Consider the following 22,656-nt stretch of genomic DNA (forward strand, 5'->3'; position numbering starts at 1 on the left):
ATAATGGACTAATGTTGTAATATTGAGGGACAGTAAAGAGAAACTGTGTGAACGTTAAGCCTCATTTGAAGCCAACTAAATACTGACTGTAGTAGGTTGGATGGTGTTTTTTTCAGCTAGCTTTGTTGTTACATGTTAGCCTGTTCTGATCCATGGTCCTCGCCGGTATGTGTTGGCACCTACATCCTGTTAGACATGAAATTAGCTTTATGGCACTTATTGGCGTTGTTCTCTCTCTCTGACTAGATCCCTGCTTGTGTTGTATCAACTCTCAGATGTACGTCACTTTGGATAAAAGTGTCTACTAAATGAAATTGTAAATTGTATGTGTGTGTTGCTGCTGTAAATGTTCTTGATAGACATGCCATGAAGGTAAAGATATATGTGTGAAAAAGAAATGGTCAAACTGCAGGACTTCTTTTGCTGGTAACATTGTGTAACTTTGATTAGCAACGAGCAACTAACTTGCTCAGACCATAAAGTGGCCCACTGTGGGCCACGTCCATTCTGATCCTCAGATACACTTAGCATTAACGTTATACTAGTATTAGTGACACTACTGCAGCTCCGTTGCAGTTCCAGTATGAATATGAATACTGTCAACGGCCCTCCGTCTCTCTTGTTGTAGTCATGTGGCCGGAGATTCACACCTGTTTCCAGAGTGAGGAGCTGCAGCTCATTTGCAAACACACAGAAACAGCCCATGGAGAACAGGACTGGAACAGAGGGGCATGGAGGCGTTGCTAGAACGCATAATCTCAGTGGTATTTTCAGCAAAAAAACTTCAAAGACATGTTTTGGGGACCTCACAGACCTACATTAACTTACGGAAAAGAAGTATAATATGTCACCTTTAACAAAGTTTAACCTCTGTATTCACCTCAGTGTTAATAAAGTTTTTTACCTCTATATCCAGTGTTGCAGACACAGATGGCCTGCTGGGAGTCGTCGCCGCGGTAACAACTTCCCGCAAACTGCCGCAGGCTGCCCGGGCCGTCAGGACACATACAGGGACGACAGTGGTCACCTGACCCCAGCACCGGGTCACCATAGTAACCATCTAGACACCTGATCAGAGGTGAGACAGGAAGTGATGAGGAGAACTGTTAAATGAAGATTCAGTTTCTTTAAGGTGACATCAACATTACAAGTGCTGCGTCCCTGTCACACCTGAACGAGCCGTTCAAGCTGCACATGAACATGTTGGATACAGAAGCAACCACCTGCTGCTCAAAGCAACAAAGCTTCACCTGAAGCTCCACCTGGACTGAGCTGGTGCTCACGCAGGGAAAAGGATGCCCGGGTCAGGACTTGTCCATCACCATGACAACACTGTAGTGATGTCAGCTCAGATGGTGAGGACCCTGAGTGATGAACTGTTGCTCTGAGAAAACACGGCAGTAGAAGCTCCTGTAGATTCCTCCTGTACATCCGGAGGATTCAGGCAACCAGACCCCAGAATCTGGCAACCGGACCCCAGAATCTGGCAACCAGACCCCAGAATCTGGCAACCGGACCCCAGAATCTGGCAACCGGACCCCAGAATCTGGCAACTGGACCCCAGAATCTGGCAACCGGACCCCAGAATCTGGCAACTGGACCACAGAATCTGGCAACCAGACCCCAGAATCTGGCAACTAGACCCCAGAATCTGGCAACCGGACCCCAGAATCTGGCAACCGGACCCCAGACCTCTGCAACTAGTCCCCAGTTTATCAGTGTTATATGACAGTTGTGACTCACCTCTCACAGCTGTATCCTGTGCTGTGGTCCCTGCAGTCGAGGCAGCGTCCGGTGTGGGTGTCGCAGTCCTCGGTGTGTCCATTACAGGAGCAGGGTCGGCAGGCAGGGAAGCCCCAGTGGCCCGGCAGACATCGGTCACACTGACGACCGTATGCTCCCGAAACACAGACACACTGACCGGTCAGCTGATCACAGAACGGACTCTGTGAACCCTGAGGGTCACACTCACACGCTGCAAACACAAAAACCATAAACCCACACTGTTTTAATGGTTCATGACTGTAGGATAACTGAAATTATAAAGACATCATCAGGGGGACAAGCATGATATCCAATACATTACTGTGTACTACTTATTAACCTTCCACATTCATGTTCATGTGTCTTTCTCCTCCTAAACCTTGAGTCAGACTGAAGCACAGATTTATTTGGTGGATGTGCATCTTGTTTTTGAGATGAGAGTTGGTAAAGTGAAATTAACCGAATCAACAACTATTTCTGACCTCTTCAACATCCTTATTTTCTACACAAGAGATTCTGTCATTAAGTCAATCAATATATACACACACACACACACACATATACATACATATATATATATATATATATATATATATATAGAGTACTGTGCAAAAATTTTAGGTACTTTAGATATTCAGATTCTTATCTATTATGCAGGGAGATGTCTGAAGGGCTCCAAATTTATTCTGCAGCATGACATCGACCACAAACATACAGTCAGAGTCATAAAGAACCATCTTCAGTGACAAGAAGAACAAGGAGTCCTGCAACAGATGGTTTGGCCCCCACAGAGCCTTGATCTCAACATCATGGAGTCAGTCTGGGATTAACATGAAGAGACAGAAGCAGCTGAGACGCCTGAATCCACAGAACAACTGAAACTAGTTCTCCAACCAACCTGACCAGTACCATGAAAAACTGTGTGCAGGTGTGCCGAGGAGCGCCGGTGTTGTTTTAAAGGCAAAGCATGGTCACACCAGATATTGATTTCATTTAGGTTTTCTTGTCTTTTCTGCACTTTGTATGAAGTTAATTGATAAATAAAAACTATTAGCCTAATAGAATTATTTTTGTGAGCATCCTCACTTTACTTTTAATGTCTAAAACTTTTGCACAGTACTGTATATATATATAAAAGTTTGGACACCAAACATTTGATTGATACTGTATATTGATAATAGTCATAAGTCCTATTATATATGATGTCCTATTATATGTGACTGAACCTCTGCAGCTGTTCTCTTCTGCAAACCGGAATGTAGCTGGAGCACAAATACAGAATGTTGTCATTGTCGATCATATATGCATATCTTAATGATAATTATCAGTATGTATTGATTATAAATCACGTGATTACCTCTGCAGCCGTTGGGTCCGAACTGGAATGTAGCTGGAGCACATCTGTCACAGTTTCTGCCCACCACATTGGGTCGACATTGACACTGACCCCCGTTGGGATCACACACAGTACTCAGAGAGCCCTGAGGGTCACACTGGCATTCTGGGAAATGAAGTCAAACACAGGACAGATGTTAAACAATACAAAGACGACAATAAACTCTCCTTCACAGCCACAGATCCTGTGAGCGCTGATGACAAATTTATGAGCTGAGAGGTGTGACGATGTTTCTGGAATGTGAAGAGGAAACTCGTCGAGTCTTGTTCTAGATGTGAAACTGGATGTCGAGGATCAACATGACGGAAACTGTGATGCTGAGAAGATTAACGGAAACAAAAGGAAGGAAAAGAAAGAAAGAAATAATGTAACCACTGAAGAGAAGAGGGCAGAGATCAGAAGATGTTCAGCAGCAGTCAGACTTTATTTCAGAGAAGACGATGTGATGACAGAGATGTTTAAACCATACAACAGGATCAGCTGACCTGCAGCTCCTCTTTAAACCAATCAAACACAAGCTCTGACCTGCATCATTTCTCCAACAAAAATATTTGAAGTGATTGAGACTGTCTGCAGTGATATTTAGTCTTGAAACAGATCAAATAAACTGAATCTGTTCTGATCCTCTGAGTGGCAGAACCAGGTTTTAATAAACCCTGAGGGGGATTCCTCCTTCCTACTCTCATTCCACAGAGGTCAAGGGTCAGAGTTGAGCAGCAGAGCAGAGACTCATCAGATCTCATGCAGGACCATTTCCATCATCGTCACCTACAACTCCATCAGGTTTGTTCATGCGAGTGTGACATTCATCAAACTTTCATGGATTTTGGAATTTATGGAAGTATTTGTGCAAATGAAATCCAGAAATCGACTTGTGCAACCTTAACATCAATATTATTTAGAGTTCTTCTAAATGACTCATGCAAGCCACTAAAGAACAGATCTGTTTTAATTTGATAGATTGAATTCTTGTGGTTCATTTTAACAACAGAGGGCTTAAAACTGAACCTCATATTGCTCCTTAAAGTCTGCTTAAGGTTCATAATGGCTCGTTAAGACTCATAAAAATTTGTAAAGGCAGGTAAGGGCTAGTAAAGGTTCATAAAGAACTGTAAAGACATGTAAGGGCTAGTAAAGGCTCATAAAGAACTGTAAAGGCAGGTAAGGGCTAGTAAAGGCTCATAAAGAACTGTAAAGGCAGGTAAGGGCTAGTAAAGGCTCATAAAGAACTGTAAAGGCAGGTAAGGGTTAGTAAAGGCTCATAAAGGGCTCATAAAGGACCATAAAGATTTGTAAAGGTTCGTAATGGCTCATAAAGGCTCATAAAGAACTGTAAAGGCAGGTAAGGGCTAGTAAAGGTTCATAAAGAACTGTAAAGACATGTAAGGGTTAGTAAAGGCTCATAAAGAACTGTAAAGGCAGGTAAGGGTTAGTAAAGGCTCATAAAGAACTGTAAAGACATGTAAGGGTTAGTAAAGGCTCATAAAGAACTGTAAAGGCAGGTAAGGGCTAGTAAAGGTTCATAAAGAACTGTAAAGACATGTAAGGGTTAGTAAAGGCTCATAAAGAACTGTAAAGGCAGGTAAGGGTTAGTAAAGGCTCATAAAGAACTGTAAAGGCAGGTAAGGGTTAGTAAAGGCTCATAAAGAACTGTAAAGGCAGGTAAGGGCTAGTAAAGGTTCATAAAGAACTGTAAAGACATGTAAGGGTTAGTAAAGGCTCATAAAGAACTGTAAAGGCAGGTAAGGGCTAGTAAAGGTTCATAAAGAACTGTAAAGACATGTAAGGGTTAGTAAAGGCTCATAAAGAACTGTAAAGGCAGGTAAGGGTTAGTAAAGGCTCATAAAGAACTGTAAAGACATGTAAGGGTTAGTAAAGGCTCATAAAGAACTGTAAAGGCAGGTAAGGGCTAGTAAAGGCTCATAAAGGACCATAAAGACTTGTAAAGGTTCATAAAGAATTGTAAAGGATAGTGTGAGATTGTAAAGGTGGAGTCAGCAGGCATAAAGTGGACTGGTGTACCTTTGGCTCCTTGGTGTAGCATGGCGGAGATGCTGAAGATGAAGTTTCTGCAGATGTCGGTCATCGGAGACTTGATGACGCCCTGGCTGTTCTCTAGACAACGATAACGCTGAAAAGTGTCCCAGCCGCTGCTCCCGCTGGAGTCTCCTCCCTCTGATGGCGTGAAGATCTCCAAGTTCTTACAGTGAGGCATCAGCACGATCTGAGAGGAAGAAAACCATGAGACTGACAGAAAGAACACTGTCTACAAGTGTCTTTAACTGATCCTGGCTCTGAGGACCCTCAGTAATCCAGGTCTAAAGGTGGTTGTATACTCCTTCAGATATGCTTGTCAGAGGGTGGAAATGCCCATTAAACTCCCTTCCCAACAGTGGATATGGGGGGGTCATGCATGGCCATTTCTGTAACTCTCCGAAACAGACAAGCTGACATTCACACCCGTTTCACACCGTGATTGTTCAGCTGTGTGAAGGTGAGGAAGGAGTCTGGGTTTCAACTTCTCTCACTGATCTTCTTTGTCATTCTTGACTATTTCTGTAACTTTTCATGTGAACAAATGAGTGTAACACTATGACTGTGACGGTCGTCTCCCTCCCCTCTCTGTGGCGGTCGTCTCCCTCCCCTCTCTGTGACGGTCGTCTCCCTCCCCTCTCTGACGGTCGTCTCCCTCCCCTCTCTGTGGCAGTCGTCTCCCTCCCCTCTCTGCGATGGTCGTCTCCCTCCCCTCTCTGCGATGGTCGTCTCCCTCCCCTCTCTGACGGTCGTCTCCCTCCCCTCTCTGACGGTCGTCTCCCTCCCCTCTCTGTGGCGGTCGTCTCCCTCCCCTCTCTGACGGTCGTCTCCCTCCCCTCTCTGTGACGGTCGTCTCCCTCCCCTCTCTGTGGCGGTCGTCTCCCTCCCCTCTCTGTGACGGTCGTCTCCCTCCCCTCTCTGTGGCGGTCGTCTCCCTCCCCTCTCTGTGACGGTCGTCTCCCTCCCCTCTCTGCGACGGTCGTCTCCCTCCCCTCTCTGCGACGGTCGTCTCCCTCCCCTCTCTGCGATGGTCGTCTCCCTCCCCTCTCTGTGACGGTCGTCTCCCTCCCCTCTCTGACGGTCGTCTCCCTCCCCTCTCTGTGAGATCAAGCTTCAGATCTCACAGGACTGATTAATAGTTTTTAGACCCGAAGAAGTTTCTTCAGATATTTAAATGTTTAAATATCGATGTCACATGTAGGTCATATGACTGAGTTACATATAAGTTATTAACATCACTCCCCAACCTCTGCTGTGCTGAGCTTGAGGTCAGAGGTCAGTTATGAGGTCAGAGCCCAGACACCAAACATCAACTTTATACTCACAACTCTAGGAGCTGAACATCATGTTGACATATGGTTTCCTTTATAATTTGTAAATGAGTTTCCTCACCGAGTCGATGAGCGTGTATGGAGACTGGACGTCGCTGAGGGCTGAGTACAGCAGTAGACTGAGGCGGACTGTGTAGTTCAGACCAGATTCAAAACATACTGGTCTGGGAAGAACCACGTACCTGAAGAGAAAGACAGGATGCAGGAAAACCTCTTGACTCACCAAGCAGTTTAAACATTACACTTTATGCTAAACACAACCAGGAGAACTCTTTAATCGAGATTTAGAGCCAGGAGATGGTACTGTAGGAACACTGGTGTGGATCAGGGTCGTGGAACCCTAATTATGGATCGCAGGCTTCTATGGACCGTGGCTGCAGGAACCCCATGCTGCCGTAGTCCTGCTTGACACCCACACCTGCTATTATTATTATTAGCCATATTTCTATAATTATTATTGTTGCTATTGTTATTATGCTTCTTTGTCTCTCCCTCTTTCTCTCTCAACCCAGCCGGTCGAGGCAGATGGCGTCCACCTCGAGTCCAGTTCTGCTTGATGTTTCTTCCTGTTAAAGGGGAGTTTTTCCTGCTGCTGTCACCAAGTGCTGCTCATGGAGGAATGTTGGGTCTCTGTAAATTAAAGAGTTCGACCTGCTCTATGTGAAAAAAGCCCTAAGATGACTTCTGTTATGATATGGCGCTATATAAATAAAATAGAAGTGAAGTGAAGTGAAGTAAATTGGTAATAGGCTACTAATGATTTTCACTCGCACAGTGTGAAAGCACAACAACACCCTGCATTATTGTGGATTTTTTTGAGTCATCCTCCCTCTCTTCATTCTTCAAAGGACATCGACATGAAAGGTACTGTTATGAGAGTAGCGTGGCTCCGTTAAGGAATAGGGCAGTGCATAATATGTGTGCGTAGCGAGTGTGTAGTTGAGCGAGTGGAGAGAGCAAGCAACAGAAAACGTGACAGTGAGTGTGAGCGGAGCAAAGGAAAAGGTTAGCAGTAAGTTGTCAGAGTGGCAGTAAATGTACAATACAGGCTGCAGTGTGTCAGTTAATAACGCAGTGAACCTCGGGAAAACACTATGTTCTACATGAATATGTTACATCGACACGATCCATCTCATTTTAGAAAACAGGATTTGCTGCTGAACTTTACCGTGAGCCGGGATGAAGCGAGATCATCTGGTGGTCGTCGTCTGGTACGGTGTTGACACAGCGGCTGTCTGCTCTGATTGGGCCAGGTCTCATCACCGTCATCAGAACCTCCTCCCATTGGTCAGGCAGCTGGAGGTCCAACACACACATCAGAGGTTTAAGGACAAAACTTTAGTCTCTGTAATGCAACGTTAATCAAACAGAGGGACGTCAGCATCCAATCCCATGGTCTGGGTTCTGCTGGTGGGCGGGGCTACACCTGGCTGACAGCGGCCTACCTGAGGCTCGTAGCGGATGAGGATGTCGTACTCCATGGAGTGAGGGATGTTGTCGACAGTGAACTCCAGGAAGGCCCCCTCTGGGACGTTGACCAGGCCCACACCCGTCCAGGTGGGACTGCGGTCCAGAGGGTGGGGCCTCGGGACCACCATCACTCCCTAAAGACACAACATGAAGTAATGAAAACTGAAGAACTGGCACATTTGATTATTTTTCATATGGAAGCATCAAGTCAAAATCAAGACTTTTAAAGCTGTGAGCTCTTGCAGATATTTCGTGCTTTTGGAGTTAAGAGCAAACTTTAAATGAATAAAATAAGTCTGGGGGAGAAGGAAGAGCCGATAGAATACAGGACGTATCATCAGCAGAGAAAAGGAAAATAAATATTTATTTATAGAGCAAATAACAAGACCTGACCTTTAATCTTCAGCAACAACAGTCTGAGCTCTGATCTAAACCAGCTTTAAGCAGAATCATCAAAACCAACAGAAAGCTGCTTTTTGAACAAAATGCTGTTTAAACTTGATTCTAAAAGAGAAAATCACTGGATCAAAAATCCAGTTTAAAGATGCCAAAATGGGTGAAATGTCCTCATTTTGTACAAGCAGCAGCAGTGGTGTACTGGCCATCGGTCATACTGGTACAGATCTTGTGATAGATCCTGATCCCCTGCAATGGGATTCAAAGACAAAGAGAGGTTGAAGGTTGAAATATGACTCACAGGTCCCAACTTGGCATCCTCAGCCTCGTAGGTGTAGTGATCCAGAGCAATGAAGTAGAATCCAGACTCGACCTGATCACAGCGACGACCAAACATGTGATCTCTGCAGACGCACTGACCGGTCAGCTGATCACACCTGCAGGACGACAGGAAATGAAGAATGTCAGGAAAATAAAATGAACTGAAAGAGAACCCGCAACAGGGAGGGCCATGACACCTGAGGGCCACAACAGGGAGGGCCACGACACCTGAGGGCCACAACAGGGAGGGCCCTTAGCAGTTAAATGTTAACTGTTAGCTGTTATTTGGATGTGAACTCACTGGTTGTTGATGGCTCCTCCCAGATCACAGTCACATGGTCTGCAGCCGTCCAAATCATTACTGAGACCCCAGTGTTCAGACTGTACACACACACACACACACAGAGCAGATGTTAGACAATGTGTCATTAAGTTGTTTCTGTCTCTAAAAACTTGATTTCAAGCTGTGAGAGGAAATGAACACACACAACAAAAACTGTATCTGTGTGTGTGTATTTTCTCACCACACACTGGTCACAGTCTCGTCCAATCACCAGTCGTTTACAGAAGCAGCTTCCTGTTTCACTGTCGCAGGGGTTTCCTCCAGGAACCGTTCCCAGAGGGCTACAGGTGCATGCTGAAACACAAACACATCTTTATCCATCTATACACACACACACACGTGTATATGTATGTATATATGTATATGCATATATACATACTCACATGTACATATATATACATATACATGTGCATATCGTACAGGTGTTGTGGATCATATTGTACCCTTGCAGCCTTCAGGCTCGTCAGTCAGCCCGTAGTGCGCCTGTTTGCAGCGCTCGCAGCGTTCTCCCTCCACGTTGGCTTTGCAGCGGCACTGACCAGCGATCAGTCCGGCTCGAACATCCGTCATCCTGTCACACATTCCTCCATTCAGAGAGCCCAGAGGGTCACAGTTACAGGCTACGGAGACACACACAGCACAAACTTCAAACATTTAAACTGAGACTTCAGGTCAAGTGAAGTATTTTCGACAGGAAGTTTTGCACATAACAGTGACATCATCACGTTCACAATAACATCTCAAAGAAAAGGAAACAGGCTCAAACATCCTGACAGGACTGTTGGTCATTTGTTTAAAGATATATCAAATCGAGTCAGGCATGAGATGGTGGATGCTCCACAATTCAGTTATATCTCTGTAATAATACTAGTAACCATCTCTTACAGATTCTTCATTCAATATATCCCTCTGATTAAGGAGTTTTTATGGAATGGAAAAAAGCCCAGGATGGGTCTGAAAAAACTCAAGATAATGGTGGATTGGCTCTCCCAAATATAGAATTACTGTATATAACATAGCATTTGAAATGAATAAGCTAGCAAGACAGCAAATTATGAGTCCAACTCCATGTGGGTAAAGATGGAGGGGGCACCTGTGGCTCCACTTGGTGTTGTGGAACTATTATCACAGAAGAACACAGCAAAACAGACAGAAGAAGGAAACCCAATTTTACAACACGCCCAGTGGGCACGGGCAAGGGCACACAAGATTTTAGAGGGTTTCACAGTAAAAACAAAGCTACTGCTCCATATGGAAAAACCCCTCAATCTCTCCAAGGTAAAAGGTATTTTTATGGGATACATGGTTGGCAAAAGGGATATGTGTTGTCAATGATCTCTACAGAGATCATTTATTAATGTCATTTGAGGACCTTAAAGAACAATTTAATTTAACTGATAAAGGGGATTTCTGGAGGTATTTACAGCTGAGGAGCAGCACGAGATGTGTCTTTTGACTGAAAAGGGAAGAGGAAGAAGAGAATAAGGTTCAAGAGTTTCTAAATTCTCCTCATACTCTACACTCTGCTTCAATATTTTATAGGGAAAATGTTAAATATTCAAACTAGAATGTGTGGAAGCTTGAGACTAATATGGCAAAAGGATCTTGGTAGTGAGATTAGGGAAGACTTATGGCAGGATGTGATCTCAAATGTAGGTTGGACTACAAGGGATACAAGAAGTGAGTTTATCCATTATAAAATTGTACATAGACTAGTGCAGTGCCCGTTCAAAATGTGCCTGATTGGAATGGGCCGATTTCTCAGTACCTAGAGAGAGTTGTATCCCTTCCCTAAACGCCTCACATGCAGACTATCAGTACACACTATAATTTACCCATGTTCCCTAAATGCCTCTCATGCAGACTATTGGTAGACTCTGCAATTTACCGATGTTCCCTAAATGCCTACATGCAGGCTATCAGTAGACACTATAATTTACCAATTCTCCCTAAACACCTCCCACACAGAATATCTGGAGAGTACAGTTTTGAGTTGAGCTGTAGTTAATGGGATGAACTGTAGTGCCCATTCAAAACGTGCCTGAGACATTCTGCACTATGTCTTCAACATACATACAAAGTTTCTGCATGTGAGGAACAGGAATAGAGCTGAATTCTCTAAACTTTTTCAGTTCATTCGCTATGGTTGTTCTTATCACTATGGATGTAATCCCACCTCTGACCACAATGTGGGTTGCAATGACAGAGTGGCGTGGTCTATATTTAAGCTTGTTGACTCCATGGGCAGAAGAAGAAGCAAATCAATGTTATCAACGTCATTTATGAGGTATTTTTATATATTTCTTGAGAACCGCTCATCCAGACAACTTTACATTGACTTTACATTGACACTGCACTTCGTCATTTCCCCAGCAATCCACCTGCCAGGTATGAAGTATCAGATGAACAGTTCTTGAGATATGTGAAGGACAAAAATACACACATACATACATACATACACACATACATACAGACAGACAGACAGACAGACAGACAGACAGACAGACAGACAGAGATTCCTTGCTTTATAAACAGAGATATTATTTTACACCCCTGAAACTGTTTAAATTGGGTTAAACCCAGGACAATAAATGTTGGAAATGTAACAAAGAAGTGGGCACATTTCTGCATGCTCTATGGGACTGTCCCATGTTACTGCCTTTTTGGAAAGTGGTACTGAAAAACCTCGAAGGGTCACTCAAACAACCTCTACTAGAAACTATGTCTGTTAGTGGAAAAATCTCTTGTGCCAGCAGGCCTTACTAAAGCAGAACTTGGACTGACAGTAACAGGTTTTATTTTAGTGGCCAGGCTTATTCTACACATCTGGAAGAACCCACAGAGTTTACAGAGTGGCTTAAACTCATGACATAGACTGCTGCCTCTGAAAATATGATTGTCAGGGTAAATAAAATCCCAAGCAAAACTAGCCAAATATGGCAGATTTCTCTGGCTTACATTAGAGATGCAACATCTTAGAGAGGGTATAGGGTACTAGTGGACAGGATGGGTGTGTGTATGTCTGTCTGTATGTATATATGTAAGTATGTATGTATGTGTATGTCTGTCTGTATGTATGTATGTATGTATGTATGTATGTATTTATGTATGTATGTATGTATGTATGTATGTGTGTGTGTATGTATGTATGTGTGTGTGTATGTATGTAAGTATGTATGTATGTATGTATGTATGTATTTATGTATGTATGTATGTATGTATGTATGTGTGTGTGTATGTATGTATGTGTGTGTATGTATGTAAGTATGTATGTATGTATGTATGTATGTATGTATGTGTATGTCTGTATGTCTGTATGTATGTATGTATGTATGTATGTATGTATGTATGTATGTATGTATTTATGTATGTATGTATGTATGTATGTATGTATGTATGTATGTATGTATGTATGTGTGTATGTATGTATGTATGTATGTGTGTGTGTATGTATGTAAGTATGTATGTATGTATGTATGTATTTATGTATGTATATGTTTTTTCTTTTTTTCCTCTTTTCTTAATTGGCTATAAATCCTCTTATATCACATCTGTGTCATTTGTATTTTTGTATAAAGTTAATATGTATATGTAACTTAAATGACATATATTTATATATACAGATGGTGACACATTAAAGGAAAAACTGGTCCAGGTCTGAATGCTGGACCCCTACAGTGAGGGGGTCTGCTAATCAATACAAAGTAGTTGTGAGTGATCAGCTTTATCCTGTGATGAAACATGTCTATCCTGATGGGAGTGGTCTCTTCCAGGATGACAATGAATGGTTTGATGTGTATTAAATGATGTGAATCATATGTTATGACCTTCACAGTCACCAGATCTCAACCCAGCTGACGTGTTAGACAGCGCTCTCCATCATCATCATCACAACACCACATGAGGAAGATCTTTATGAAGAATGGTGTTCCTCAGCCTTGGCATTGATCTTATAGTCTCTGGAACTCCTCTGGAGGGATGAACACCATTCTTCAAAAAGATATTCCCTCTCTCTGATGTCTCTCTCAGGAGGTTGGAAGTCAAACTGTTTACAATGTTGAGTTGTTTTTTTTTTTTTTAGAAAAACTAATGAGACAATTTGGACTCACGCTGACAGATGTTGGGGTCTCTGACGTCTCTCTCGGGATGTTGGAAGTAAAATGGTTGACACTGCTCACAGTTGTGTCCGGCTGTGTTGTGTTGACAGTCATCACAGACGCCTCCGCTGACATTTCCTGAAGCCACGAACACGGCCATGTCAAAGTGACAGGAGTCCGAGTGCTGGTTGCAGTTACACTCTAAAGACACCACAGAAGAAGAAATGCAGTCAGTCAACAGAGTGACAGAATTCAGGTCAAATTCATTGGTTATCCATTTTATCTGTTGCAGCTGTTTCCTGATCTTTTCATTAATATCTCGCACTGCACTCTAACTTTTATTCTCCTGATTTATATCTTATTCTATTTCAGCTTGTTTTCATTTTCTATTTAACTTTGATTGTATTTAAATGTATCTTTTACATTTTGTCTTGATGCCTTTTATGTTTTAAGTAAAGCACTTTGAACTGCCTTGTTGAAATGTGCTGTGCAAATAAATGTGCCTTGATTATTGATCAATATAAAACAGACTGAAACAGGACGAGCAGTAACACATTTGACTTCCACATCAGTACAGATTTTAAACCAGTAAATGTAAATGTGCTGTTTAATCCTCGACTATCTTCAGGATCATTTCAGAAACACAAACAGGACCGCAGGTATTATTTTAGTACTGCAGTCCACAATAAACCAGCAGAGACTGTGTTTGTACTTGTCAGTTCCCAGTTGAGACACACAGAAACCAGTACACAACAGTGGAAACTAGTAGAAACCAGTAGAGACTCACTCTTGCAGGCATTGGTGTTGCGTCCCTCAGCTGGTCTCCAGGGCAAGTCATGGTAGAAATCCTGACATTGTTCACAGTTCAGACCTTTGGTGTTGTGATTACACATGCAGTGACCGTGAACCTGGAGACACACACACATACAATTATCAATAACCAATCAATATTTACATACCCAGGACTCACCCTGCCCCCTTCAAGACTCACCATGCCCTCCCTGGTCTGGCTGGCTCCCTGAATGGGGGCACACTCAGAGGCGTGTCCATAGCAGAAGCAGTTTCCTCGGACCACCATGTCGTAGACAGCGTAGTAATACTTCTCTTTGATCTCCATACGAGAGTCCAGCAGGTTGTCTCCGAGCGTGTGCAGTTTGGTGAACTTCACTCTTAGGTTGGTGATCTTCAACATGTCTGAACGACAGTTATCAATAACAGGACAATAAGAGGTCAACAACAGGTCAATAATGGGTCAATAACAGATCAATAACAGATCAATAACAGGTCAATAATGGGTCAATAACAGATCAATTTTGGGTCAATAACAGGTCAATAATGGGTCAATAACAGATCAATTTTGGGTCAATAACAGGTCAATAATGGGTCAATAACAGATCAATAACAGGTCAATAATGGGTCAATAACAGATCAATATTGGGTCAATATTGGGTCAATAACAGATCAATATTGGGTCAATAACAGATCAATAACAGGTCAATAATGGGTCAATAACAGATCAATAATGGGTCAATATTGGGTCAATAACAGGTCAATAATGGGTCAATAACAGATCAATAATGGGTCAATAACAGATCAACCCTGTCTTTATTCAGACTGCGGTCACATGATCAATGTAGGGGGGCATACTCTGGATTCTGGGGCTGTACGGGTCATCGATTTGGAACGCTGGATCCAGGACTCTGAAAATCACCTGAAAGAAAAAAAGGACATTTCACCAACTTATTGACCTGTTGAACTGAATAGCTAGAAACAAAGATGACATCACAGTGACATCACAAAGGTGAGTTATGACATCATTTACCTCTCCCTCAGTAGACGGCTCAATGTCAGAGTAACGTGAGTCACAGATGACATCATCGACCTTCTGCATGGGACCCTGGGAAACGGAGGGGAAGGATGTCTCGCAGTCGTAGGCGAAGTAACGGTACACATGCCAGGTGTTCCCATAGTCAGCTGACCGCTCGATCACCATGGCAGCTGGACGAAACGTCTGCAGGAAGATTGTATCACATTACAAAACATCCTCTAATTCTGTAACTGCTGATCCCACTGAGAACCAACATCGCAGACTACAGGCAGACTACAGGTAGACTACAGACTACAGGCAGACTACAGGTGGACTACAGGCTACAGGCAGACTACAGGTGGACTACAGGCTACAGGTAGACTACAGGCGGACGACAGGCTGGCTACAGTCAGACTACAGACTACAGGTAGACTACAGCAGACTACTGTCAAGCTACAGTCAGACTACAGTCAGACTACAGACTACAGGTAGACTACAGAAACGACCAAGAGCATCAGTCTGTGATTACCCAGAGTCTCCTGCTATGTGGCTTACCTTGAAGGTCATGATGAGGTGTGTGAAGTGAAACTCGGCCTCCAGATTCAGCTGGATGGTGACGTTCTCCAGACCTGCAGACAGCAGCACAACATCTGATCAGATTACACCAACAGATCAATAATCTATATATCAAAAGGAACTGTGTGTACTCCGTATGTTTCCTCAGCTGCAGTTCCTCTAATGTCCACTGGATGCTACTGTGATCAACCTCTGGAAAAACTGCATTGAAGTGAATGGGAAAGGCCTGCTGGAAGGACTCTTTGGCCCCGTTTTGACCAAAAGTTCAGGTAATTTGGAACCAGAGGACCTAATCTCAGGAACTAAACATCCTGTTTGATCCTGCAGATTAGACTCATGATAAATTAAAAAATAAAATGCGGCATTCACACATAAGAAAATAACAACACAGATCTGTCCTGTTGTTCTTGGTATTTACTGCTGCATGAGTTGGATGTGATGAATGAATGAAAAGCAGAAATGCAGTGAGCGTCTGTCTCTGCAGTAAATCATCTGCTATATGTTTGATGCCTTTATTTCTGTTTTAGAACAAAACAACATGAAACAATCAGAAAATAACATTTAATTTCATTCATTCAATGGCTTTGTTTTTGCTACCGCCAGTATTGGTGAGTAACTAGTTACATGTTACAGCGTTACGTAAATAAATGACTAAATAAATGTAATTGTAATCCGTGACAGTTATTGAGAAAAAAATATGTAATTAAAATACAGTTACTAATCAAAATGTTGGTCATTACAAAGGGGTTACATCCAAATATATTCTTTTCAGTAAAAAGCTTATTTGTAGAATATAACATTCATTCTGTTGCTTTGCATCTTTTCACATGCAGGAATGTCTTTTGGCATATTGGACCATTAACTTTTGAATTCCTATTATATGCCATTAAGCAAAAATGTCCTCACTAGATGTTTATCTGATATCACTGTAGCTACATTTAAGGAAGCAATTCAATCAGCATTGAATTCAATGCCATGTCTCAATATAACAGTTGTTGATAGTGCTGCAGGCTCACTGTAAATATCACTCGATTCCATCGCCTCTTTAAAAAGGAAGATAATTAAACATAAGAGCTTAGCTCCATGGTTTAACTCCCAAACCTGCAAATTAAAGCAAACATTGCGGAAACTTGAAAGGATATGGAGTTTCACCAAACTAGAAGAATCCATGTATCCATGGTTACCTATAGCTCTCAGTAGTAACAGGCACCGATTTATCCCCAAACACAGGAACCTTAGAAACAGCCGTAAAACCTGATATGTAATTAGACTGTTTTTCTCTCCAATTGACCTTTCAACGATTTCTTTATCTAAACCATCAACCTGTCTCTTAGACCCCAACTAGGCTGCTTAAGGAAGTCTTACCCTTAGTGAGCACTTCTTTACTAGATATGATCAGTCTGCCTTTAGTAACAGGCTATGTACCACAGTCCTTTAAAGTAGCTGTAATTAAACCTCTTCTTAAGAAGCCTACTCTTGATTCAGGTGTTTTAGCCAATTATAGACCTATATCTAACCTTCCATTTCTCTCTAAGATCCTTGAGAAAGCAGTCTCTAATCAGTTATGTGACTTTCTACATAACAATAGTTTATTTGAGGATTTTTAGTCAGGATTTAGAGGCATCATAGCACAGAGACAGCACTGGTGAAAGTCACTAATGACCTCCTAACTGCATCAGACAAAGGATTTGTCTCTATACTTGTCCTGTTAGATCTTAGTGCTGCATTCGACACAATTGACCATCAAATCCTATTACAGAGACTGGAACATTTAATTGGCATTAAAGGAACTGCATTAAGCTGGTTTAAATCCTATTTATCAGACCGATTTCAGTTTGTACATGTTAATGATGAATCCTCCATGAAGGCAAAAGTTAGACACGGAGTTCCACAAGGTTCTGTACTTGGACCAATTCTATTCACCTTATATATGCTTCCTTTAGGTAATATTATTAGGAAACACTCCATAAATGTTCATTGTTACGCAGATGATACCCAATTATATTTATCAATGAAGCCTGATGAACCCAATCAGTTAAACAAACTCCAAGCATGCCTTAACGACATAAAGACCTGGATGACCTGCAATTTTCTGCTACTAAACTCAGATAAAACTGAAGTTATTGTGCTTGGCCCTAAACACCTTAGAAACACATTATCTAATGATAAAGCTACTCTGGATGGCATTACCCTGGCCTCCAGCACCACCGTAAGGAATCTGGGAGTTATCTTTGATCAGGATATGTCCTTTAACTCCCACATAAATCAAATTTCAAGGACTGCCTTTTTTCACTTACGTAATATCACAAAAATCACATCCTGTCCCTAAAAGATGCAGAAAAACTAGTCCACCCATTTGTTACTTCTAGGCTGGATTATTGCAATTCCTTATTATCAGGCTGCCCTAACAAGTCTCTAAAGACTCTCCAGCTGGTCCAGAATGCAGGATGGAAATTAAAGAGTTTGGTCTACATCTGCTCTATGTGATAACTGCTCTGAGATAACGTCTGTTGTGATTTGTCGCTATATAAATAAAACTGACTTGACTAGACTTAAATCAATACTAGAGTCCTTCCTTGTTTTATGAATGAAGCTGTGTACAAGTTGAAGAAGCCACACTGTCAGTGTTTGACCAATCAGAGATGGTCAGACCTCCCACAAATGTTTTTACACTTGGAACTGAATGTGCTTCCTTCTTCAAACTCAAGTAAACTTTCTGAGTTCTTGATCTGGTGGGAAAGTTCCTGCAGTGGAAACAACCTCTGATAATTTCCCCCTCTGGTCAAACACACCCCCACAGTTTGAAAGCCTCTAATCAAGGATTTATGAAGGCCTGAGGCCACATTCAGACTGACATTAGCTCTGTGGAAACGTCGCTTCCCATTCATTTGATGGGGCGGTACATTTCATTACAGAGAGCTCCAGCAAAACAACACTGGGTCGTCCAGAATCTGGTTCCACTTCCTGCAACGCAACATGATGTCATCCGAGGCAGTGTGTTAGCCAATCACATTTGTGCAAGCGCACATTCCTGGTATTATGTTGTAACATGAACGTCATATTTCTACTGTTCACCCTGCAATCATCATGGTGAAAGATTAAATACCTGCCGTGATAACTTTGTAAAATCCTGTCTGAGCTTTACAAACCGCTGTAAGGTGTTTTGGTGTCTGATACAATATAACCCAACCTTAATCCCCACTAAACACATTCATCTGTTTTTAAACTGAACTTTCTGGATCTGTTCTCACTGGAACCTAAAACAACCAACCCAGCCCCCCCCCTCAGGATTTACCGTTCTCTGACTGCCACCAGGTCTTCAGTCTGTTTGGAGCAAATGTGGTGACGACATTCTCAATACGATGGCTGCTCGTCTGATTGGTCAGCTCATCGTAGGACGCCACCGAGTCGCACAAGAAACACTTCTTCTCCTCCTGACAGAAAGTAAAGGGGGGGGGGGGGCAGAGAGAGGGAGAGAAACGGGGGGAGGGTTAATGATGAGAGACATTCCTCAGATTCCTCACTGCTGGTGGTCTTTATGGGTTCAGTGGAGATACGAGGAAACTTTCTGACTCTGAATCACTTCCTGCATCAAACAAAAAGAAACTCTTCAGTGTTTACAGACACAACAGCTTCACACTGAGCGTGCTCCGTTTCATCTCTCAACATGATGTGATCTGATTGGACAGCTTCAGTTTGAACCTTAAAGGAGTTCTGTGTGTTCTCTGCACAGCTGCACAAAGATCAACACTTCCTTATAGGGGACCATCCTACACAGGAAACACTCCAGACTGTAACACCCCCCCCCCAACACACACACACACACACACACACACACACACACACACACACACACACACACACAAACACACACACACACACATTAACTAAACACACTGACCATACAATCAGGGTGAAGCAGACAAACACGGCATGAGGCCAAAACTAACACATGTTTAGACAGAAAACAGGAAGATGTTTACTGACTGACATTTAAATTAATTTGCCTTCATTCATTTTGATTAAACGTTTGTGTTTCCTGTCCTTTCACTCACTGACTCACTGTTTTCATCTCTGAACTCTAGTGACAGTCTACTGCAGGACTAATGGACGCTTCAGACCTGTGAAACACTGAAAACACCAGAACTGTGACAGGTTTGGGTTGAAGAATGTGTTGTTGATGTTTACCTGCAGTTTGTGTTGTTTAGGTGTTGTTTACCTGCAGTTTGTGTTGTTCAGGTGTTGTTTACCTGTAGTTTGTGTTGTTAAGGTGTTGTTTACCTGCAGTTTGTGTTGTTTAGGTGTTGTTTATCTGCAGTGTGTGTTGTTTAGGTGTTGTTTACCCGCATTGTGTGTTGTTTAGGTGTTGTTTACCCGCAGTGTGTGTTGTTTAGGTGTTGTTTACCTGCAGTTTGTGTTGTTTAGGTGTTGTTTACCTGCAGTTTGTGTTGTTTAGGTGTTGTTTACCTGCAGTTTGTGTTGTTCAGGTGTTGTTTACCTGCAGTTTGTGTTGTTCAGGTGTTGTTTACCTGCAGTTTGTGTTGTTCAGGTGTTGTTTACCTGCAGTTTGTGTTGTTTAGGTGTTGTTTACCTGCAGTGTGTGTTGTTAAGGTGTTGTTTACCTGCAGTTTGTGTTGTTCAGGTGTTGTTTACCTGCAGTTTGTGTTGTTCAGGTGTTGTTTACCTGCACTGTGTGTTGTTCAGGTGTTGTTTACCTGCAGTTTGTGTTGTTTAGGTGTTGTTTACCTGCACTGTGTGTTGTTTACCTGCACTGTGTGTTGTTCAGGTGTTGTTTACCTGCAGTTTGTGTTGTTTAGGTGTTGTTTACCTGCACTGTGTGTTGTTTACCTGCACTGTGTGTTGTTCAGGTGTTGTTTACCTGCACTGTGTGTTGTTCAGGTGTTGTTTACCTGCACTGTGTGTTGTTTACCTGCAGTTTGTGTTGTTTAGGTGTTGTTTACCTGCAGTTTGTGTTGTTTAGGTGTTGTTTACCTGCAGGTGGCTGACGATGCAGAAAGGTTCGGGTCGGTTCAGTCCACAGGTGGAGGTAGACAACAGCTGGTGGGCCCGGCCAATCAGAAGGTCTCCTGTTGCCGGGTAACAGCTGCCTTCAGTGCAGACGTCACTGAGCTCCGGGAGGCTGCTGTCCTCCTGGGCCCTGCCCACCTGGGCACAGGTAAACACCTGCAACGCTGAGAGCACAAGACTATTTTAAAAAGTGAACTGAGGTCAGAGGTCAAACTGGGACGCTGCTCTGATTTCAACGTGAAACTGTTAACAGTGAAGTCGGGTGTTGAAGCCCCACCCACTGTTTGATTGACAGGTAAATAATGACACAAACGAAGAAGAGTGATGTCAGTTTTCTCACTGACGGTTGTATTTAGAGTCTGTGAGTTAACAGCAGCTGCAGTCAATGATTGATCATTAACTGATCAATCATTAACTGATCAATCATTGACTGATTAACAGACTGCAGTGATTCAATCACAGAGCTTCATGAAAACTTATCAAACTTTTAGAAAATCTAAAAACCTTGTTTTGATTCAGATCAGTTATTGATCCTGTCGCTCTGGTTCCTTTAAATGTTTTTCATTTGTTTAAAACTTTTTACTTTATGAGAACTCTCTTCTTCTTCTTCTTCTTCTTCTTCTTTTCTTCTTCTTCTTTTCTCCTTTTCTTCTTCTTCTTCTTCTTCGTCTTCTTCTTCTTTGAGTTTATTTTTTCTACTTCATTTTACTCTTAAACTCTGTTTCTGTCTCTTTATATCTCATCGTTTCTCTCCTTCGTGTCTCTTTGTGTTTTATGAAAATAACTTCAAGGTTTTAAACAAATAAACTTTGTAACTGATTTACAAATTCATTTTAATGTAACATGTATGTTTGTGTATGAAACAGTCAAGATTTCATTACTAATTATTCTACATTTAACCTTTACATCTTAATTAATTTCAGTTTATTAAACATCATAAGTAGTAAAAACAAACTTCCTTCTTTAATGTTACATTCAGTCTGAAGCTGTTTATTATGTCATATAATCATATTCAGAGTGTGATAGAAAAGCAGGGGAGACTATTTGGGACTTTGATTAATAAATTACTTAAATGATTGATCAGTAATTAGAAACCGATCGATTTTTAATTTAGGTGAGAAAAAATGACGTCACGGTTGATTCAGGAGCTGAAGGTGAAATTCTGTTTTTCATGTTGGTTAAAAAAAAACTAAAAACATTTTGAAGTGAATGTTTGTGTGAACTGATTGATTGATCGCGTGATTATTGATCTCAAAACAAAAATCAGTTTGTAACAAAGGAAAGTGAATCAGATCAAAGATTCAAAGATCTCAGGACTCAGAAATGAAACTTTACTGAGCAGCTGATCGAGAACAAACATTTAAAGTGAACTCACCGAGCAGCAGCTGCAACATGCTGCCGATCCAGAACCTGAAGCTGTGAAACCTGAAGTCCAGCAAACCGCGACCCGTCCGGAACTCTGAAGACCCGCACAGCGTCTGAACCTCCGCAGACCCCCACGGACCTGCAGATAGTCAGGTCCCGCCCCCACAGATACACCGGCAAGTACACGACATGCAACATCCGGGGGAACTTTCAAAATAAAAGTGTTCGGTCATGTTGGCAGTCCGACTTTATTTATTTATTTACACTGACAACAAACAATTGTATAAAACATCAAAGTCTCTGATTGATATAAGTGAGAAGGACTCTCAGTATTTAATGCAGTTAAACATCAGATGAATAAAAGGTCAGCATTATGATTAGCATTAGCATTAGCTGGAGGTTCCTAATAAACTGGCAGCTGAGTGTAAACATTACATATAATAAATATAGAATTCTAACTGCAAGACTGTGAGCTCTTAAACACTGAAACGGAACCAAATAGTACATTTATAAAGATAAAATAATAAAGCACAATAACAACAAAAATACTTTAAGGTGTGAAATTAAATCAACTCACTTTCTGTCTGAGTTTCACCTTCAGTTGAAAGTTTTTTAAATATATATATTTATATTGTTTGTTCAGATCTGTTCAGAGATGATTGGAGTGAAACCACAAACCATCTGTGATCATACTGAACCAATCTGCTGTCCGCCGTCTCACTTCCTCA

General features: G+C 42.0%; 1 protein-coding gene across 1 annotated transcript in view; it reads right to left on the reverse strand.

Moving 5' to 3' along the window:
- The window catches only part of lamb1a (laminin, beta 1a), a 31,740-nt gene extending 9,670 nt beyond the window's left edge, over positions 1 to 22,070 (reverse strand). The window contains exons 1-20 of the mRNA XM_044356619.1: positions 21,939 to 22,070; positions 20,528 to 20,727; positions 18,831 to 18,969; positions 15,515 to 15,588; positions 14,975 to 15,163; positions 14,800 to 14,863; positions 14,144 to 14,346; positions 13,940 to 14,060; positions 13,165 to 13,353; positions 9,499 to 9,675; positions 9,237 to 9,349; positions 9,014 to 9,093; positions 8,693 to 8,828; positions 7,971 to 8,129; positions 7,694 to 7,821; positions 6,587 to 6,707; positions 5,183 to 5,384; positions 3,122 to 3,265; positions 1,744 to 1,975; positions 905 to 1,068 (exon numbers count right to left, since the gene is read on the reverse strand). Of these exons, the coding sequence (XP_044212554.1) occupies positions 905 to 1,068; positions 1,744 to 1,975; positions 3,122 to 3,265; positions 5,183 to 5,384; positions 6,587 to 6,707; positions 7,694 to 7,821; positions 7,971 to 8,129; positions 8,693 to 8,828; positions 9,014 to 9,093; positions 9,237 to 9,349; positions 9,499 to 9,675; positions 13,165 to 13,353; positions 13,940 to 14,060; positions 14,144 to 14,346; positions 14,800 to 14,863; positions 14,975 to 15,163; positions 15,515 to 15,588; positions 18,831 to 18,969; positions 20,528 to 20,727; positions 21,939 to 21,957 (2,854 nt within the window). The 5' untranslated portion in view covers positions 21,958 to 22,070. The remainder of the gene's footprint in view (positions 1 to 904; positions 1,069 to 1,743; positions 1,976 to 3,121; positions 3,266 to 5,182; positions 5,385 to 6,586; positions 6,708 to 7,693; positions 7,822 to 7,970; positions 8,130 to 8,692; positions 8,829 to 9,013; positions 9,094 to 9,236; positions 9,350 to 9,498; positions 9,676 to 13,164; positions 13,354 to 13,939; positions 14,061 to 14,143; positions 14,347 to 14,799; positions 14,864 to 14,974; positions 15,164 to 15,514; positions 15,589 to 18,830; positions 18,970 to 20,527; positions 20,728 to 21,938) is intronic.
- Between the last annotated feature and the right edge of the window lie 586 nt (positions 22,071 to 22,656).

This window comes from Thunnus albacares, chromosome 7 (assembly GCF_914725855.1).
Source record: "Thunnus albacares chromosome 7, fThuAlb1.1, whole genome shotgun sequence".
Classification (NCBI taxonomy): domain Eukaryota; kingdom Metazoa; phylum Chordata; class Actinopteri; order Scombriformes; family Scombridae; genus Thunnus; species Thunnus albacares.